The sequence below is a fragment of the Phacochoerus africanus genome, chromosome 15 (genome assembly GCF_016906955.1).
Source record: "Phacochoerus africanus isolate WHEZ1 chromosome 15, ROS_Pafr_v1, whole genome shotgun sequence".
NCBI classification, from domain to species: domain Eukaryota; kingdom Metazoa; phylum Chordata; class Mammalia; order Artiodactyla; family Suidae; genus Phacochoerus; species Phacochoerus africanus.
The window spans coordinates 136,082,047-136,097,058 of record NC_062558.1 but is presented as its reverse complement, the minus strand read 5'-3'; the positions used below and the strand labels follow the sequence as shown (position 1 = coordinate 136,097,058).

At 48.4% G+C, this 15,012-nt stretch overlaps 1 protein-coding gene across 1 annotated transcript in view; it reads left to right on the top strand.

The window, feature by feature from the left end:
- The window catches only part of LOC125117016 ((E2-independent) E3 ubiquitin-conjugating enzyme FATS-like), a 48,368-nt gene extending 34,266 nt beyond the window's left edge, over positions 1-14,102 (top strand). The window contains exon 4 of the mRNA XM_047762691.1: positions 14,086-14,102. Coding sequence (XP_047618647.1) covers positions 14,086-14,102 — 17 coding nt within the window. The remainder of the gene's footprint in view (positions 1-14,085) is intronic.
- The last annotated feature ends 910 nt before the right edge of the window (positions 14,103-15,012 follow it).

The following is a 15,012-nucleotide window of genomic DNA, read 5'->3' as shown; positions in this document are numbered from 1 at the left end:
GAGCAAGGCCAGGGATCGAACCTGTGTCCTCATGGATGCTAGTCGGATCCATTTCCACTGAGCCATGATGGGAACTCTATGACCATTTTAAAAAACATTTTCTCAAACCAATCAACAAGCACCGATGGAGCCTAAAGACCAGCTGCCTGGAAGCTCACTTGTTCAAGGGTACTGTGCTTACCCTGCACTTGACCCGAAAAGATTCCTTTCAAAGAGAAACAGAGTGGCTCAAAGTATATCAGGAACTGAATAAACCTGAGGCTGTGGCCAGTGGCTACCTAACTTCCGAAGAGAAGTTTTGGAAAAAGGGTGTTTAGAGGTTTAAAAGCCCAATGAAAATCTTTTTTAGTTCTTTGAAATCAAGAATATATCAGATATTCTGACAAAAAAAAAAAAAAAAAAAAAAGGCAAGGTGGGGTTGGCAATAAGAAAAATAAATGCATGTCCTACAGTCATTGTGTATAGTTCACTGCCAATGTTGCAAGTTTATATAAAACAACACTCAGCTGTATTAACTGAACATTTGAAAATGTCAGAAGGCAGCTATTTGCTTTCCTTGCCAATTTGCAACAGCTAGAAAGAATCAAAGTACGCAGGACCTGTCTCCTTTCCCCAGGCTCATGTATTAGATATTGGTTCAGAAGAAGCATGTAGTTTTTTGTGATTTCTGCCTTCTCCACTTTGCTCCAAAATGATGATTTTTCCGTAAGATGATAAGTTTATTTTTGCAAAGAAATCCCTCCCCTCCTTAGGGTATCAGGGAAATGTTTCTATGAGACAAATACTCACTGCAGCATTTAAGAAACAGTTAAACATCTTTCCATTCTTCCATACCTAAGTCCTTTCTGGGGGCAAAAGTCGGTAAACTACATACATTGTTTCTTGTGATGAGAAATAAATAAGTGAGGAAGTTCACTTAAAACGGGCAGCGTTGGAAAGCGGGTGCTGGTTGGATGCAGTGCCACCTGTTTGTTTCATTGGGGGATGGTGGTCTTTTGGGGGGCGGGGAGGGAGCGGGCATGAAAGGACATGAAATATACAAACCGCAGCGTCCCGGGACTTGGAGGCAGAGAAAACCAGCTGAGGCCAGGGTCTCTGTATCCACCGGGCCCCCAGATGCCAGCTCTTCTGGCTGCCTGATTTATTCCTCGTTTCTGTTTTCACGTGGCATGTGCTTCGCTGCAGAGGCCCCGGGGAGTCTCTCCAGTTCTGATTTTCAAAAATAGTTCTTCAAAGGGCGCTGCTGTTCTTAGAAGCTGTGCACTGGGCCACATGTTTCCAGCCGTGTCTGGGTTGACACAACAGAGGTTTGGAAAAGGCATCTGAGAAAACCAGAAAAAGGCTGTCAGCCAGGCAAGGAAGTGCTTGCAGCGGTCCCAGGGGTGCCCAGAAGGGAATCCCACAGCCCTGGAATTCACTTCCCTTTCCGACAGGAAACTCCCAGAGGTATTTCTGTCGGGTTTGCAGCGCTTGGGATGGAGACGAGGGTCTGAGTGGGGGTCCAAGGGAGGAGCCTGAGCTGGACAGGCAGGAGGTGGGGGGGGGGGGGGTCAGGCAAGCCTGTCTTGCTTCCTGGCCCCGGCCCCACACGCAGCACCAAACAGGGGGTTCCTTACAGCCAGAGTCCTGAAAACATGGGGACCTTGACCGCGGCCCAGAAACCGTGTTGAGGAAGGGAACGCGGAGATCAGAGCCCTCCACGGTATCATAAAATCCCTAATTTTATAACCCACTCTTGAGGCCGCATCTTTGATGATTTTAAGCACTTCAAATTGGCTCTTTAATTTTGTTCATTCCGTTCACAACTCAGCACGGGCTCAGCCAGCTTCTGGCCCAAGTCCAGTGACCGCTGAGTGGAGGCGAAAGATGTGCTTCTCCAAACACCTGATGATTTCCGTCTTCACTTGAATCGTGTTGAATGCGTCTCGGGCAGAGCCATAGGCCCGTTTTCTCCTCATTTTGATGAAGAAGGGGAAATGCGTGTATACCGACGAGATTGCCAGAAAGCAAGCAGTCCCGACAAGAATGGCAGCCCGGTGGACGCTGGAGGCAGTCTCCCGACAGGCCACCATTCAGCGCCCCCGCGTGGAAGCCGTACTGGGGTTTTATTCTAAAACGCGGGGAACCTCAAGATGTGCCTGTGTGGGGACCGCCCAGGGGCTCACGCCAGATCAGTCCCAGGGGATTAAGGCCTTAATCTGGCCTTTTCATCTGCTCCGGATGAGCCCGTTGAGCGGGAGGCCTCCCTTGACCACCTGGAAGCGCATCATTACGGATACAAACACGGTTTGTGTTTTGCTGCCCTTCGGCTTTTCACGTGGCCTTTCCTGCATCACTTGGACGTGCTGATGAACTAGAGGACCCCTCTGGGCTCTGGCCAGTCACCTCCCATACGTCGGATTCACTCATCATTTGGTCCCTGGGACTTTGCAGAACAGATAGCAACACGTCGGTGCCGGAGTCAGGAGTAGCTGTTGGGCGGATCCAGGCCTGGTCTGGCCAGTGAGTCCGTCTGTGCTATGTCAGGGCTGCTCTTTCCCAGGGCCTTGACCTTCGTCCTTAGATCTGTGCCTTCTGCCCTTGGCTCGCTCACCGACAGAGGACCAGAACAAATACTGGCTGATGCCGATGATGCCGGCTGGGTCTGGAGACTGCCCGTGAGCCCCCTGGACTGGGTTCCCAGTGGGTGTGTTTCTGGCCCGACAGGGCAGTTCACATGCAGTTAGCTGGGCAGCACCAGGGCTCGCCTGCCTGGCGAGCTACGTTGAAAATCTCTTCCTTTTAATAAGTGCGTGAAGTCCATTGTGTTTATGACATGACTCATGTTCAGTGCCAACTTTGTCATAATTTTAGAATTTGTGTTTTGTTGTATTTGCTCTGTTTCTCTAAGATATGTACTCATTGCCTTTTTTTTTTTTAATTTGTGCTTTTTTCGTGGCTTTTAGGAATGTTTGGATCTTTGTTCTAGTGGTTACATTTGTACTGGAACCTGTCCGAGTGTCCTTTGCTCCAGTCCGAGAGCAGCTGAGGGGACAGGAGAGGCTGGGAATCCCGAAGGCTGGCCTGGGCGTCTCCAAACTGTTCTGAGAACAGTTCTGTTCCCCTGAGGGGCGCACGGCAGCACTGCTTGTCCCTCCACTTTGACGGCCTGATTGGCCAGTGACGCTGAGCCCCTGGAGGGCTTGAGAGCGGGAGCCCTGACGGGCTGGTACAGACAGTCTGTGTCCTTTTCTCCCAGCCTCGGGGGTCCAGGTGGAGCCCCATCAGCCTCTGAGTAGTCCGGTGAGGAGCAGAGCCCCTCGGGCTGGCTCTGGCATGTACCTTGTGCTGCACCCCCCCAGGAAAGGGGCTCCTTGGCAGGTTCTGAGTCAGGTCAGAGGTGAGGTCTGAGGCTCGGCGTCTCTAACAAGGTCCTCGGTGTTGTCAGTGCTGGCACTGATAGGTCACATTTTTGGTAGCGAGGTGCTAAGTCACAAAAATTTGTTTTCGTTGTTTCTTTACTGCGCTATAACCTAAGCGCAAGTAGTTCTCAAAGTGTGGTTCCTGGAATAGCAGCCACAGGACCCCAGCCTGGGCCCCACTTCATACCTGCCTCGAGGGAAACGCTGGAGCTGGGCTGCTCCGGATTCTGGGTTTTTTTTTTTTTTTTTTTTGTCTTTTTAAGGCTGCTAGGCTAGGGAACCAATTGGAGCTGCAGCTGCTGGCCTACACCACAGCCACAGCACCACTAGATCCGAGCCACATCTGTGACCTACACCACAACTCAGGGCAATGCACTTGACCCACTGAGCGAGGCCGGAGATCGAACCTGCATCCTCATGGATGCTAGTCAGATTGGTTTCCACTGAGCCATGATGGGAACTCCTGGATTCTGGGTTTTAACAAGACCTTCCTATGATTCTTCTTTTTAAATTGGAATATAGTTGATTTATAGGGTATTCGGTGTACAGCAAAGGGATTCAGTTATGTGTGTGTGTATATATATATATATATATACACACACACACATATATACACACATATATTCTTATTCAGATTCTTTTCCCTTACAGTTTATTATTCTTTATTGAATAAATTTCCCTGTGCTGGCTTTGTTGTTTATCTATTTTACACTGAATCTGTTCATTTCAAGTTCCTAATTTACCCGGCTCCTCTACACTTCCCCATTGGTAACCGTAAATTTATTCTCGGTGTCCGTGAGTCTGCTTCTGTTTTGTAAGTAATTCATTTGTATCATTTTCTTAGATTCCACTTGTAAGTGATATCACATGATGATGTTTGTTTTTCTCTGTCTGACTTAGTAGGTTAATTTCTAGGTCCATGCATGTTGCTGCAAACGGCATCATATCATTTTTAATGGCTGAGCAATATTCCACTGTCTAGATGGACCACGTCTTTATCCATTCACCTGCCAGTGGACATTTAGGTTGTTTCCATGCTTGGCTATTGTAAATAGTACTGCTGTCAACATTGGGATGCAAGTATCTTTTCACATTGGAGTTTTCAGCTTTTCTTGGTAGATGCCCAGGAGTGGGATTGCTGGATCATATGGTAACTCTACTTTTCGTTTTTTAAGGAATGTTTACCCATTTTCCATTATGGCTGCTCGCTCCAGTTTACGTTCCCACCAGCAGTGCAGGCGGGTTCCCTTTTCTCCAGCATTTATCTTTGTAGGCCTTCCTGTGATTCGGCTGCATATGCCCCACTGACCTGGCCAGTCCAGACCCGAACCTGGACGGGTGGATTTGGATCATTTAGTCAGACTTGTGTTTGGTTTTGAGTAACTGCACATCCAAAGAGGAGTGGTTTGAAAATGCAAGGGTTTAGTTTTGTTGTCAGAGAAGTCCTGGTGTGGGCAGTCTGGGCCAGGTCTGGCAGACCCTCACTGTCCTTGGAAACTCAAGTCTCGGGCTTTCTGCTTCACTTTTCTTCCGGTGTGATCCTCATCCTTATGCTTATAGGAGAGTTGCCACGATTCCAGCCATCACGTCCATATCCACCATGAATACCAACTGGACATCTCCTCTTGAGACCTTCCCAGAAGTTCCCCCAAACTGCTTGTATCTCACTGGCCAAAGCAGTAGTCTACCACACACCAAAATGTGGTTTTCAGCTGGGCCCATTATCATCTTGAACAAAATGAGGGTTCTCTAAGAAAGACAACAACAGATATTGACCAGGCAACCAACTGAGTCTGCCACAGAGATGGTGGGGACTTGAGGTCTTCAGTGATGACGCTAAAGGCACGGAGAGAGTAGCACTCTGGGAGCGGAAAGCGGTGTTGGCTATAGTCAGAGAGAGGGAGGTTTTAATTTACTGGCTCAGAGGAGAAGCAGATGCTCTGGGTAGGGGTACATTTCCGGTATGCCATGTGGTTGTAGCAGTGGGAACTGGAGTGGAGGGGGTGGTTCTGGGTCGTAGCCAGGGCTGGAGTGGAGATATTTGTCCTGGGTTATAGGAGTGGAGGAACAGTCATTGGCTGTAGGAGTGGGTGTGATACCATTGGTTGTGACAGGAATGGGGTAGAGACGATGGTGATTGGTTGTGGCGTGTGGCGTGGAAGTGATGGTCATTGGTTATAGGAGGGGCTGGAGTGAGTGGTCCTTGACACAAGATCAGGACTTTTGTTCTTTTCTCTGTTGCATCCCGGTCGCTCTAGAACAGTCCTGGTACATAGTAGGTACACAGTAGATGTTGACTTGAAGCTCAAGAAGGAGGTCAAGGAATTTCTTTGAAAGTGCAAGTAATGGGTAAAAGTCTTACCTGGAACCTCATTAACCCTCAAACACACACACACACACACACACACACACACGGATGAGAGCTGGCCCTGAGTGGACTGTTCCCTCTGCAAGGGGCTTAACCAAGATTCTTCCCTGCTGCACCCTTTGGCACATGTCCGGTCAGTTTGATTTTTTTAAAGCAGTTTTTACCATGCCGCATCACCTGCTTGGTGATTCTCAGAGTGCCCAGGAAAAGCAGGAGGAGGAGGAGGAGAGATGAGATCCTGCCAGGATGATCGAACAAATGGAAAGGTGGCCATCAGTCGCAAAAATCCTCCCAAACAATAGCATGTAAATGAACCTGTGTGCTGCTGTCCCACTGCTGTGGCAGAGGGCGATGCTGTCTAGTTACAGCTACTTCCCATGTGGAAATGAAAGAAAGGGCAAAGTCCCGTCTTACTCCGCTAGGAATGTGCCAGGCCTCCCAGAAAACCACTCTGAACATTTTTGTGAGTGACAGATTGTTGATGATTTTTATTTGTTTTTATTTCAAATTCGACAGTGATCATGCAGTGCTTTTGTAATTTAGCAAATGTTTTTTAAAAGGAACTATGGCTTACTGAAAAAGTTGTTACCTCAAGTAGTCACTTTTGGAAACTTTAGCAACAGTTTCAAGAAAAGCTTAAAATGTTTTCTCTGTGCTTTGAGAATCTGAGTCATGCTTTTTTGGGGTAAAGGATGCTGGGGAGGTTGACAATCTGGGGCTCTCTTTCCTCAGTGTAAGGCAGAAAGGTATGTCTCACCATGAACTAGAACTTCTTTATCACCTACAAGAGAGCCAGGTAATGCTTTTATTAGCAAAAGGCAGCTGTGTACGTGTGTGTTCGGGTGTGGATGTGGATTTTATTTTTGCCTTCCAGATCTGTTGTGTATGTTTTGAGATTTTTGTTCAACCCATCTTAAGACTCTGGGATTATGACATAATTGGAAAAACAGCTCTGTCTGGCTACCAGTATCCATTCTAGATACTTTCTTGGCGGTAGGATAACCCATGTTCTTCTTTGCAGCAACTACATGAATGAGCCTTTACGGTAAATGAGAGTCATGTGCCAATCCTCACATGGAAAGTTTTTCTTTTTTTTTTTAGTTGAAGGATAGTTGATTTGCAAGGTCGTTAGTTTCAGGTGTATAGCCCAGTGATTCAGTTATATATATATATGCACATATATATGAATATATGTATAGACGTGCTTTTTCTGATTCTTTTTCCTTATAGGTTTTCACAGGAGGTTGAGGAGAGCGCTGTGCAATGCAGCAGGTCCTTGTTGGTTGTCACCTTTAGATACTGTAGTATGTGTATGTTCACCCCAAGCTCCTCTAAAGCTTAGCCCTCCCTATCTTTCCCCCTTTGTTAGCCGTAAGTTTGTTTTCTATGCCTGTGGGTCTGTGGATGTTTTGGAAGTAAGTTCATTTGCATCTTTTTTTTTTTAGATTCCACATAGAAGTGATATCATGTATCTTATATATATGATATATACATCATATGTATCTTTATCTGCCTTACTTTGCTTAGTATGATCATCTCCAGGTCCCTCCATGTTGCTGCAAATGGCACCATTTCAGACTTTTTACGGTTGAGTAATGTTGCATTATACACACACACACACACACACACACACACACACACACACACACACCTTCTTTATTCATTCCTCTGTCAGTGGATGCTTACGTTGCTTCCATGTCTTGGCTGCTGTAAATAGTGTTGCAATGAACATAGGGATGCATGTATCTTTTCAAATTATCGCTGTCTTCAGGTGTGTATGCCTGGGAGTGGGATTGCAGAATCACGTGGTAACTCTCTTTTTGGTTTTTTTTTAAGGAACCTCCATACTGTTCTGCATAGTGGCTGTAACCCACATGGTATCTTGAAACTTGACCCTAGAACATTCTATTATGAGCATGCAGCATTTTCCCCCTTGAATTCTGTATTCCTCTGACTACGGCGTTCTTCCAATCCCAGGCTTGCATGTTTTTGTCCTAACATTGTATTGACCTCCTGACATCGGTTCTTGGCACCCCCTCCCCTACCCCCAGTCTGCTCTGGGTTCCAGAAAGGGAAGGCCCTATGCCGAGGCCAGTGGCTACTGCCATTGCTTTTTCCGAGTCGGTTTCACTTCTTGGTTCTCACCTCTCCCCTGTTACGTCTATTCTTTAGGGAGAAATGCTTGATGCGTATGGCAGAAGTAAACCTATTGACTGTCTAGGAAGGGCTGGCATGCACAGGAACTCTTGTTTCCTGAAGCGGAAAGAACTGGCTCGTGTGCTTCCCCCGGTCGCGCTGTCTTTGGATGCCCCATCGTCCTGGCCGATGATCTGCAAGCTAAAGTCTGTTCCCTGGATTTCTGCTTGCTTCTCTTTCCTCTGGCTGAAGGCTCCGGCACTGCTCCTGGTGTGTGGATTGGCTTTGGGACCTGGGGATCCCGAACCCGGCTCCTCCTCCACCTCCTCTTCTTTCTCTCTGTTTATCCCATTTGCTGCCCCCGCCTCCCCCTTCTGACTCCCCGCCAGGACTGCAACATCTCTAGGTAGAAATTTAACAGAAATGTGCTGAAGCAATTAGCGGCTGATTTTAAACAGAAGTCTAGATGGGGTGCGAGGCAGGGTACCACATGGACACCCATTTACACTTGAGGAAATCGAGTTTCAATCTGCAGCCAAAAGATGAAGCCTTGGCCAGTTAAAATAAAAACAAACCAAAAAAAGACCAAAAAAACCCTAGAGAAGTTATCCACATCCACCAGCCTTGTCTAGGGTAAAAGCTTGTGCTTTGCTTTCTCTATTTATTGTTTCTCTGAGGGGAATCACTATCTCTACTTTCTTTTCTTTCTTAATTTTTTTTTTTTTATACGGCTGTACCCACGGCATATGGAGCTTCCCGGGCTAGGAGTCAAACCGGAGCTACAGGTGCCGGCCTATGCCACAGCCACAGCCACGTGGGATCTGAGCTGTGTCCACACCCACACCCCAGTTCATGGCAATGGGGGTTCCTTAACCCACTGAGCAAGGACAGGAACCTCATGGATCTTCGTTTGGTTCATTAACCACTGAGCCAAGAAGGGACCTCCTCTATTTTCTTTTATTTCATCTTCTGTGTATTGTCATTACAGGTAGTTTAAAAGAGGGGGAAAAAACAAGCCAGCATTACCTGCTAGAGAAGTTGTGTGCATCTTCAAGTCCCAGTTTTATTGGCTTTTCCTCTCTAGTGATCTTTGCATCCATTGTGCGCACGTATTGAACAGAGACTCCCCGGCATTTCCCCTCAGCAGCGGCCTCCTGCATCCCTGTGTCAAAACTGGGGACAGCAAAACCCGTCTGAAGCGGGACGTTTCCGCGATTCACCCTAAGGCGCCACTTATACTAGCTTTTCATTCGATGGACACTCAGTCCTATCAAGGTCCCATCAAGGTCCCGTCAAGCTCCCGTCTTTGATTTCCAATGAGATGCAGTTAGGGGGTTGCTGAAGGGGAGCCCTCGGGAAAGCAGGGAGGTGAGATGGGTAAACGATGTGTAAAATGTAGACCCTAGAGCTTTCTAAAGGAGGTCGCGGGTGGAGGGGAGCCTGGGGCCCCGCAGGGCAGTGGCACAGAACGTCAGACCTTTGGGCAATGCTGAGCCTTGCCTGTAGTTGAGTTGAGGAACTGATGTATGTTGATGACCCAGAAACAGCAACACAAACGAGTGACTGTATCTCTAAGACGGTTGTAAGATGGTCCAACGTGCGAGGGAGGAGAGCTCACCCCCAAAAACAGGACGATGGGGGAGAAAATGTGGTCCTGGATTCAAGGAAGCCGACTTTGCTTGGAGTCGTCTCTGGTTGGTTGGCTGTTTTCAGAGGCAGAAGGTACTTGGACCCAAACCCTCAGAGATCTTTCTAGAGAACTGGTTTTGGCTTGGACACCAAAACATCTGTAACAAATGCAAACTCATTTGGAGAAAAATGACTCTAGAATGCGTTATCTGTGTTCCTTACCTGCCGTGGGCTGGTATGTGCCCGCAGACGGGGATGCTGTCTGGGCCCCTGGGTGGTTTTGAGGTTTTCTTCTTGTCCTTTGAGATCCCACTGGCAGAGTCTGGCCGCCTTGCTGGTTCCTTCCTTGACATTTCTCTCCACTTGCTCACCTGCTCTTGGGAGCCGAATTGGCCACAGTTATTAGATTTGTGTGCCAGCGAGGGGCCAGCGGTTCAGTAGGAGCTCATCTGAGAACACGAATGACTGTGTATCACCTTAATATTTGGGAAGAAGCAGAAAAATATCTTTTTCTATCACTTCGGTTCATTAAAACACTTTCTGGCCAGTGGAAGCAATGCGTCTTGAGACCCAGGCAGCTTTTTCTCATTCTGCACGAAAGGTCTGCCTGGCCTGGCCTGACCCAGATTCAAGTCTCTTCTCGGCTGGTCTCCAGGCTGGGTCTGCGAGGTCCCGCTCTCCCCTCCCTGCCCTGCCCTTGGGGCGGCTCAGGGCCCACGGTTCAGCACAGAGAAGGGCCCTGCGGGAGCTCAGCCTTGAGTCTGCCGTTGGATGAGGCAAGGTCAGGGCCACAAAATCGGTGCCACCCACTCCCCAACGGTGTGCCTGCCCACCAGCCCTGACCAGTGCCCTGGCCGTGGTCAGCCCTTGTTTTCAGGACTCATCTGTCCCCCAAACGGCAACCCATCAGCTCTCAGGGAGAAGATGCCCAGCCGGTCTGCTCAGCGCTCTTCTCATGAAGCTCTCTCCCAGTGGATGCAGCGAAGTCCTTCCCTTCACACAGCTGGCTTTGTGCTGGCTTGAGGATTTTTGGCATTGAAAATATATTGTTGGAGTTCCCATGTGATTCAGCGGGTTAAAAACCCAACTAGTATCCATGAGGGTGTGGGTTCCATCCCTGGCCTCCCTCAGTGGGCTAAGGATCCGGCGTTGCCGCAAGCTGCGGTGTGGGTTGCAGATGCAGCTTGGAGTCTGTATCTCCGATTTGACCCCTAGCCTGGGAGCTTCCATATGCCAGTGGTGTGGCCCTAAAAAGAAAAAAGGAAAATATACTGTTTAGGGGTACCTGTGTAGGTGGGAAAATTATAGACAAAGGCAGTGGATCAAGCAGCACAAAATTTAGGCAAGTCGTTAGTTCCGTCTGGGTAGGTAATGCTCCAGGAGGGGCTCAGACAGGAAAGCCAAGGGAAAGTTCTACTTCTTAATCTAGAGGGGTTCATGGCATACTGATACCTTTAAGTTATGCATATAATGCATTTCACAACCGAAAAATGAGCTTCAGAGGAGCACAGGTGAGCACTGTGGTGGTCCAGAAGCCCAGCTCTGAGTCCATTCTCCCTCATCTGAGTTACGTTCTCTGTCTTTTCGTTTTTACAGGTTTTTGGTGTGGTGACCTTTTTACAGACAATAGAGTTGTAGCCTCTCTTACTTCTGGTGTCTGCCCCCCTTGTGGCTGAAGTCAGTTTGGGGGCTTGCTGTAGGCTTCCTGATGGGAGGGGCTGATGCCTGCCCCCTGGTAGGTGGAGCCGATTCTAATCCCTCTGGTGGGTGGGGCTTCGTCTCTGGATGGGGTTAGAGGCAGCTGTGTGCCTGAGGGGTCTTTAGGCAGCTGTTTACTGAGGGGTGGGGCTGTGATCCCACCTGGATTGTTGTTTGCCCTGGGGCTTCTCAGCACTGATGGGCGGGGCCGGATTGTCCCCAAATGGCCACCTCCAGAGAAAGGCACACTGCTGAATGTTCCCCAGAGCTTTGCCTTCAATGTCCTTCCCTCGCAACAAGCCACATTCACCCCTGTTTTCCCAGGATGGCCTCTAAGAACTGCAGTCAGGTTTGACCCAGGTTCCTATGGAGACTTTGCTTTGCCCTGGGACCCAGTGCACGTGAAAGTCTGTGTGTGCCTTTTAAGATTGGGGTCTCCATTTCCCCCAATCCCGTGGAGCTCCTGCACCCAAGCCCCACTGGCCTTCAATGACAGATGCTCTGGGGGCTCTTTCTCCCAGTGCCGGATCCCCACGTGTGAGAGTTTGATGTGGGGCTCAGAACTCTCACTCCTGTAGGTGAGTCCCTGTGAACCAGTTAGTTTCCAGTCTGTGGGGCTTCCCACTGGGGAGGTTTATATCATGAAATCGCCCCTCCTACCTCTTGATGTGGCCTCCTCTTTGTCTTCTGGAGCAGGGTATCTTTTTTAAGGTTTCCAGTCCATTTGGGTGGAGATTGCTCAGCCTTTAGTTGTGAATTTTGTTGTTTGTAGGAGAGAAGTTGAGCTCTAGTCCTTCTATTCCACCATCTTAATCCCATCTCCCCAAGTAAAAAAATCTCAGCTCTGAGTCCAGAGAGGAGCTTACTCAATGGACTTCAGAACTGGGGGCGATTCTCCTGGTTGGTTTGGGTTTACCTCCTGGGACATGGCTCAGTCCCGCACAGGTGCCTTGGCTGGACAGTGGAGCTATGGAGCATCCAGCACGAGGCGGCCGTGTTTTAAGGAGGGAGGAGAAGGGATGTTGCTGTTGAAAGGAAACCTGTGATGCCCGTGCCCCTCCCAGTGTCAGGCTCAGGAAGCAGGCTTTGGGTTTCAGGCCAAGAAACAGAAACACCTGGCAGAGACTGCTGTTTTAATTTCTCCTAAGATGGGCGGAGCCCGCAGTGGTGATGGGGTGGGGGCATGTAGTTTATAATTGGGGCTCTGGAGTCCTGCTGTGGTTCAGCAGATGATATTGTTTCTGTGAGGATGTGAGTTTGCTCCCCGGCCTCCCTCAGTAAGTTTAGGATCCCGCATTGCCTCAAGCTATGGTGAAAGTCTCCGAGGCGGCTTGGATCCCATGCTGCATGGCTGTGGCGCAGGCTCACAGCTGCAGCTCCGATTCAACCCCTGGCCTGGGAACTTGCCACAGGGGCAGCTGTAAAAATAAATAAAATAAAATAGGGTTATGAGGAGAGAACCAACAACACAGTCCAGCCTGCATGCAGAGCATGTGGGGAAAAACGATGCTGCTGTCTTGCCTTGCAAAGGGCCGCCTGTGGATCCTTCCATGGCTGCTAATGCTGCTTAGAATCCCCCAGAAGCCCTGGTTAATAAGTTGTCAGAAAAAGTTTTCTTTGGATGCATATTTATTTTTTCCCCTGTTCACCAACTTCATCCTACTTTGGGGGAGTTGTTTTAACCCTTTGAAGTCACAAGGTGAACCTCGGATTTACATAGAATCATTCACGTAAGAATTGACATCAGACCAGATAGATGATTAATAATAGGAGTCAATTAATAGGTAGGTAGACAGATACATAGAGAGATAGGTGAGTCTCCATGAGTCTATAAATAATACCCGAATTTAAAGCGTTCCAGAATGGAACTAGCAGATTGGGGCTCTGTCACTGATAATTTGGTGGGTTTTGATTCCTTTAGAGAACTTCTAATAAAAGGAAACAATGGAGAAAGAATAATTTTAAGATTTGTTTGTTTATATTTTATACTTATATGGAACGGACCAGTTTTTTGGGGGGGGAGGGTTGCTTTTTAGGGCCACATCCACGACATATGGAGGCTCCTAGGCGAGGGGTCAAATCAGAGCTACTGCTGCTAGACTGTGCCACACCTGCAGCAACACGGGATCTGAGCTGAATCTGTGACCTACTCCACAGCTCACGGCAATGCCGGATCCCCGACCCACTGAGCGAGGCCAATGATTGAACCCATGTCCTCGTGGATACTAGTAGGATTCATTTCTGCTGCACCACAATGGCAACTCTGGTCAGTTTTTGAAATACAGGCTTGGGGAGATTTTTCTGTACAAATCAACGAAGCCAGCTTTGCCATGGGAGGCCATGTCTCTCTGCAAAGGACAAGGCTTGTGACAACCACCGTTTGGGGGGACTTTGATATTCCAGGCACAGGGACCCAGGGCGGCCCTTTACCTTCATTTTTTTGTTTTGTGAGAGAGGACTCTGGACCCCCCACCCCCCGCCTCGTTGACTCTCCTGCCTTCCATCCCACAGCCAGGAAGCCCACTGAGGGGACCCTCGGAGTTCCGTCTCTTCCTGCCCCCACCTCCCACCCAGCCTCGCCACACTGTCCTTTCTGGCTGGGATGCCAGTTCTGGTGACAGAGGTCTGGAATGAATTGCAGACAAGTGACATTTTAAGAGCGGTCACACTCTAATCAGTGCCAGGTAGTCATGGACTCATTTCCTTTCTGTGGATGAGACATCTGAGAATCTATAGCAAGAATCTTCCAAGAATCTTGATGCATCATCTAGCGGTCCCCGGAATGTCTCCCTGCCCCTGGATGCAGGAGGTTTGCACGCCTCCCAGTGGCAGCCATGCCTGTGTCCCTCTTAGGCGACAATGCCTGGTGAAGAGTCACTGCCTTATTTAAAGTGAATAACTTGAGAAGTGTTACAGTGCATTCTGAAAGGACAAGGAGGAAGACAACAAAACAGGCAGTGAAAAGAAAGTCTCTCTCCCACCGCCAGTTGCTGGTCCTGCATTACCCTCTCCTGAGACACCACGGGTCCCAGCATCTTCTGGGTCCTTCCAGAGAGATTCTGAGCAGATAAGCCTTTACTGAGGAGGCAGGTCTGCCGCACTGTCTGCACATGGCCTTGTTCACTTGATCACATGTCTGGGATATGATTCCAGGTCTACCCAAGAGCATGTGCCCAGTTCTTTTCCACTGCTGCCAAGCGTGGAAGTACCGTCATTTAATAGTTTCCTACTGGTGGACAAAAGGTGGCTTCCAGACCTTTGATATGACAGTGTGGTGACACATTTTAGACCCATTGCTTTCTTAGAGGTGAGCACAGACACCTGGCCAGTTATCGTTGGCCTCTGTGCTTGCCTTTAGATGGAACCCGCATCAGTGTTTCTGGAATAAGAAATGATACTAATGTTTATCAAATGCTTACTGTGTATCAGGCACAAACCTGGATCATTATTTTATTAGAGTAGTACCTCGATTTCAATCTTCAGTATTTATAGTAGTCATAGACGGATGTTTATTGTATAAAATATAATTATATAAATTATATTAAGTTTATTGCTTATTACTAAAATAGGTATACACAAGTACAATATAATAATAAAATTAAATACATATCTGTTATAGTCTCACCTCAGTTTTATACTTGAGGCCAGAGAGCACACACGTGGTGGGAGGTGGGATTTGAACACAGGCATCTGGCCCCAGGGTCAGGAAGCTCAGTCACCCACTCATCTGCTGCCCAGAAGGTCTTTTGAGCTGCGATGGGCCCCAGCAAGCTCAGTCCC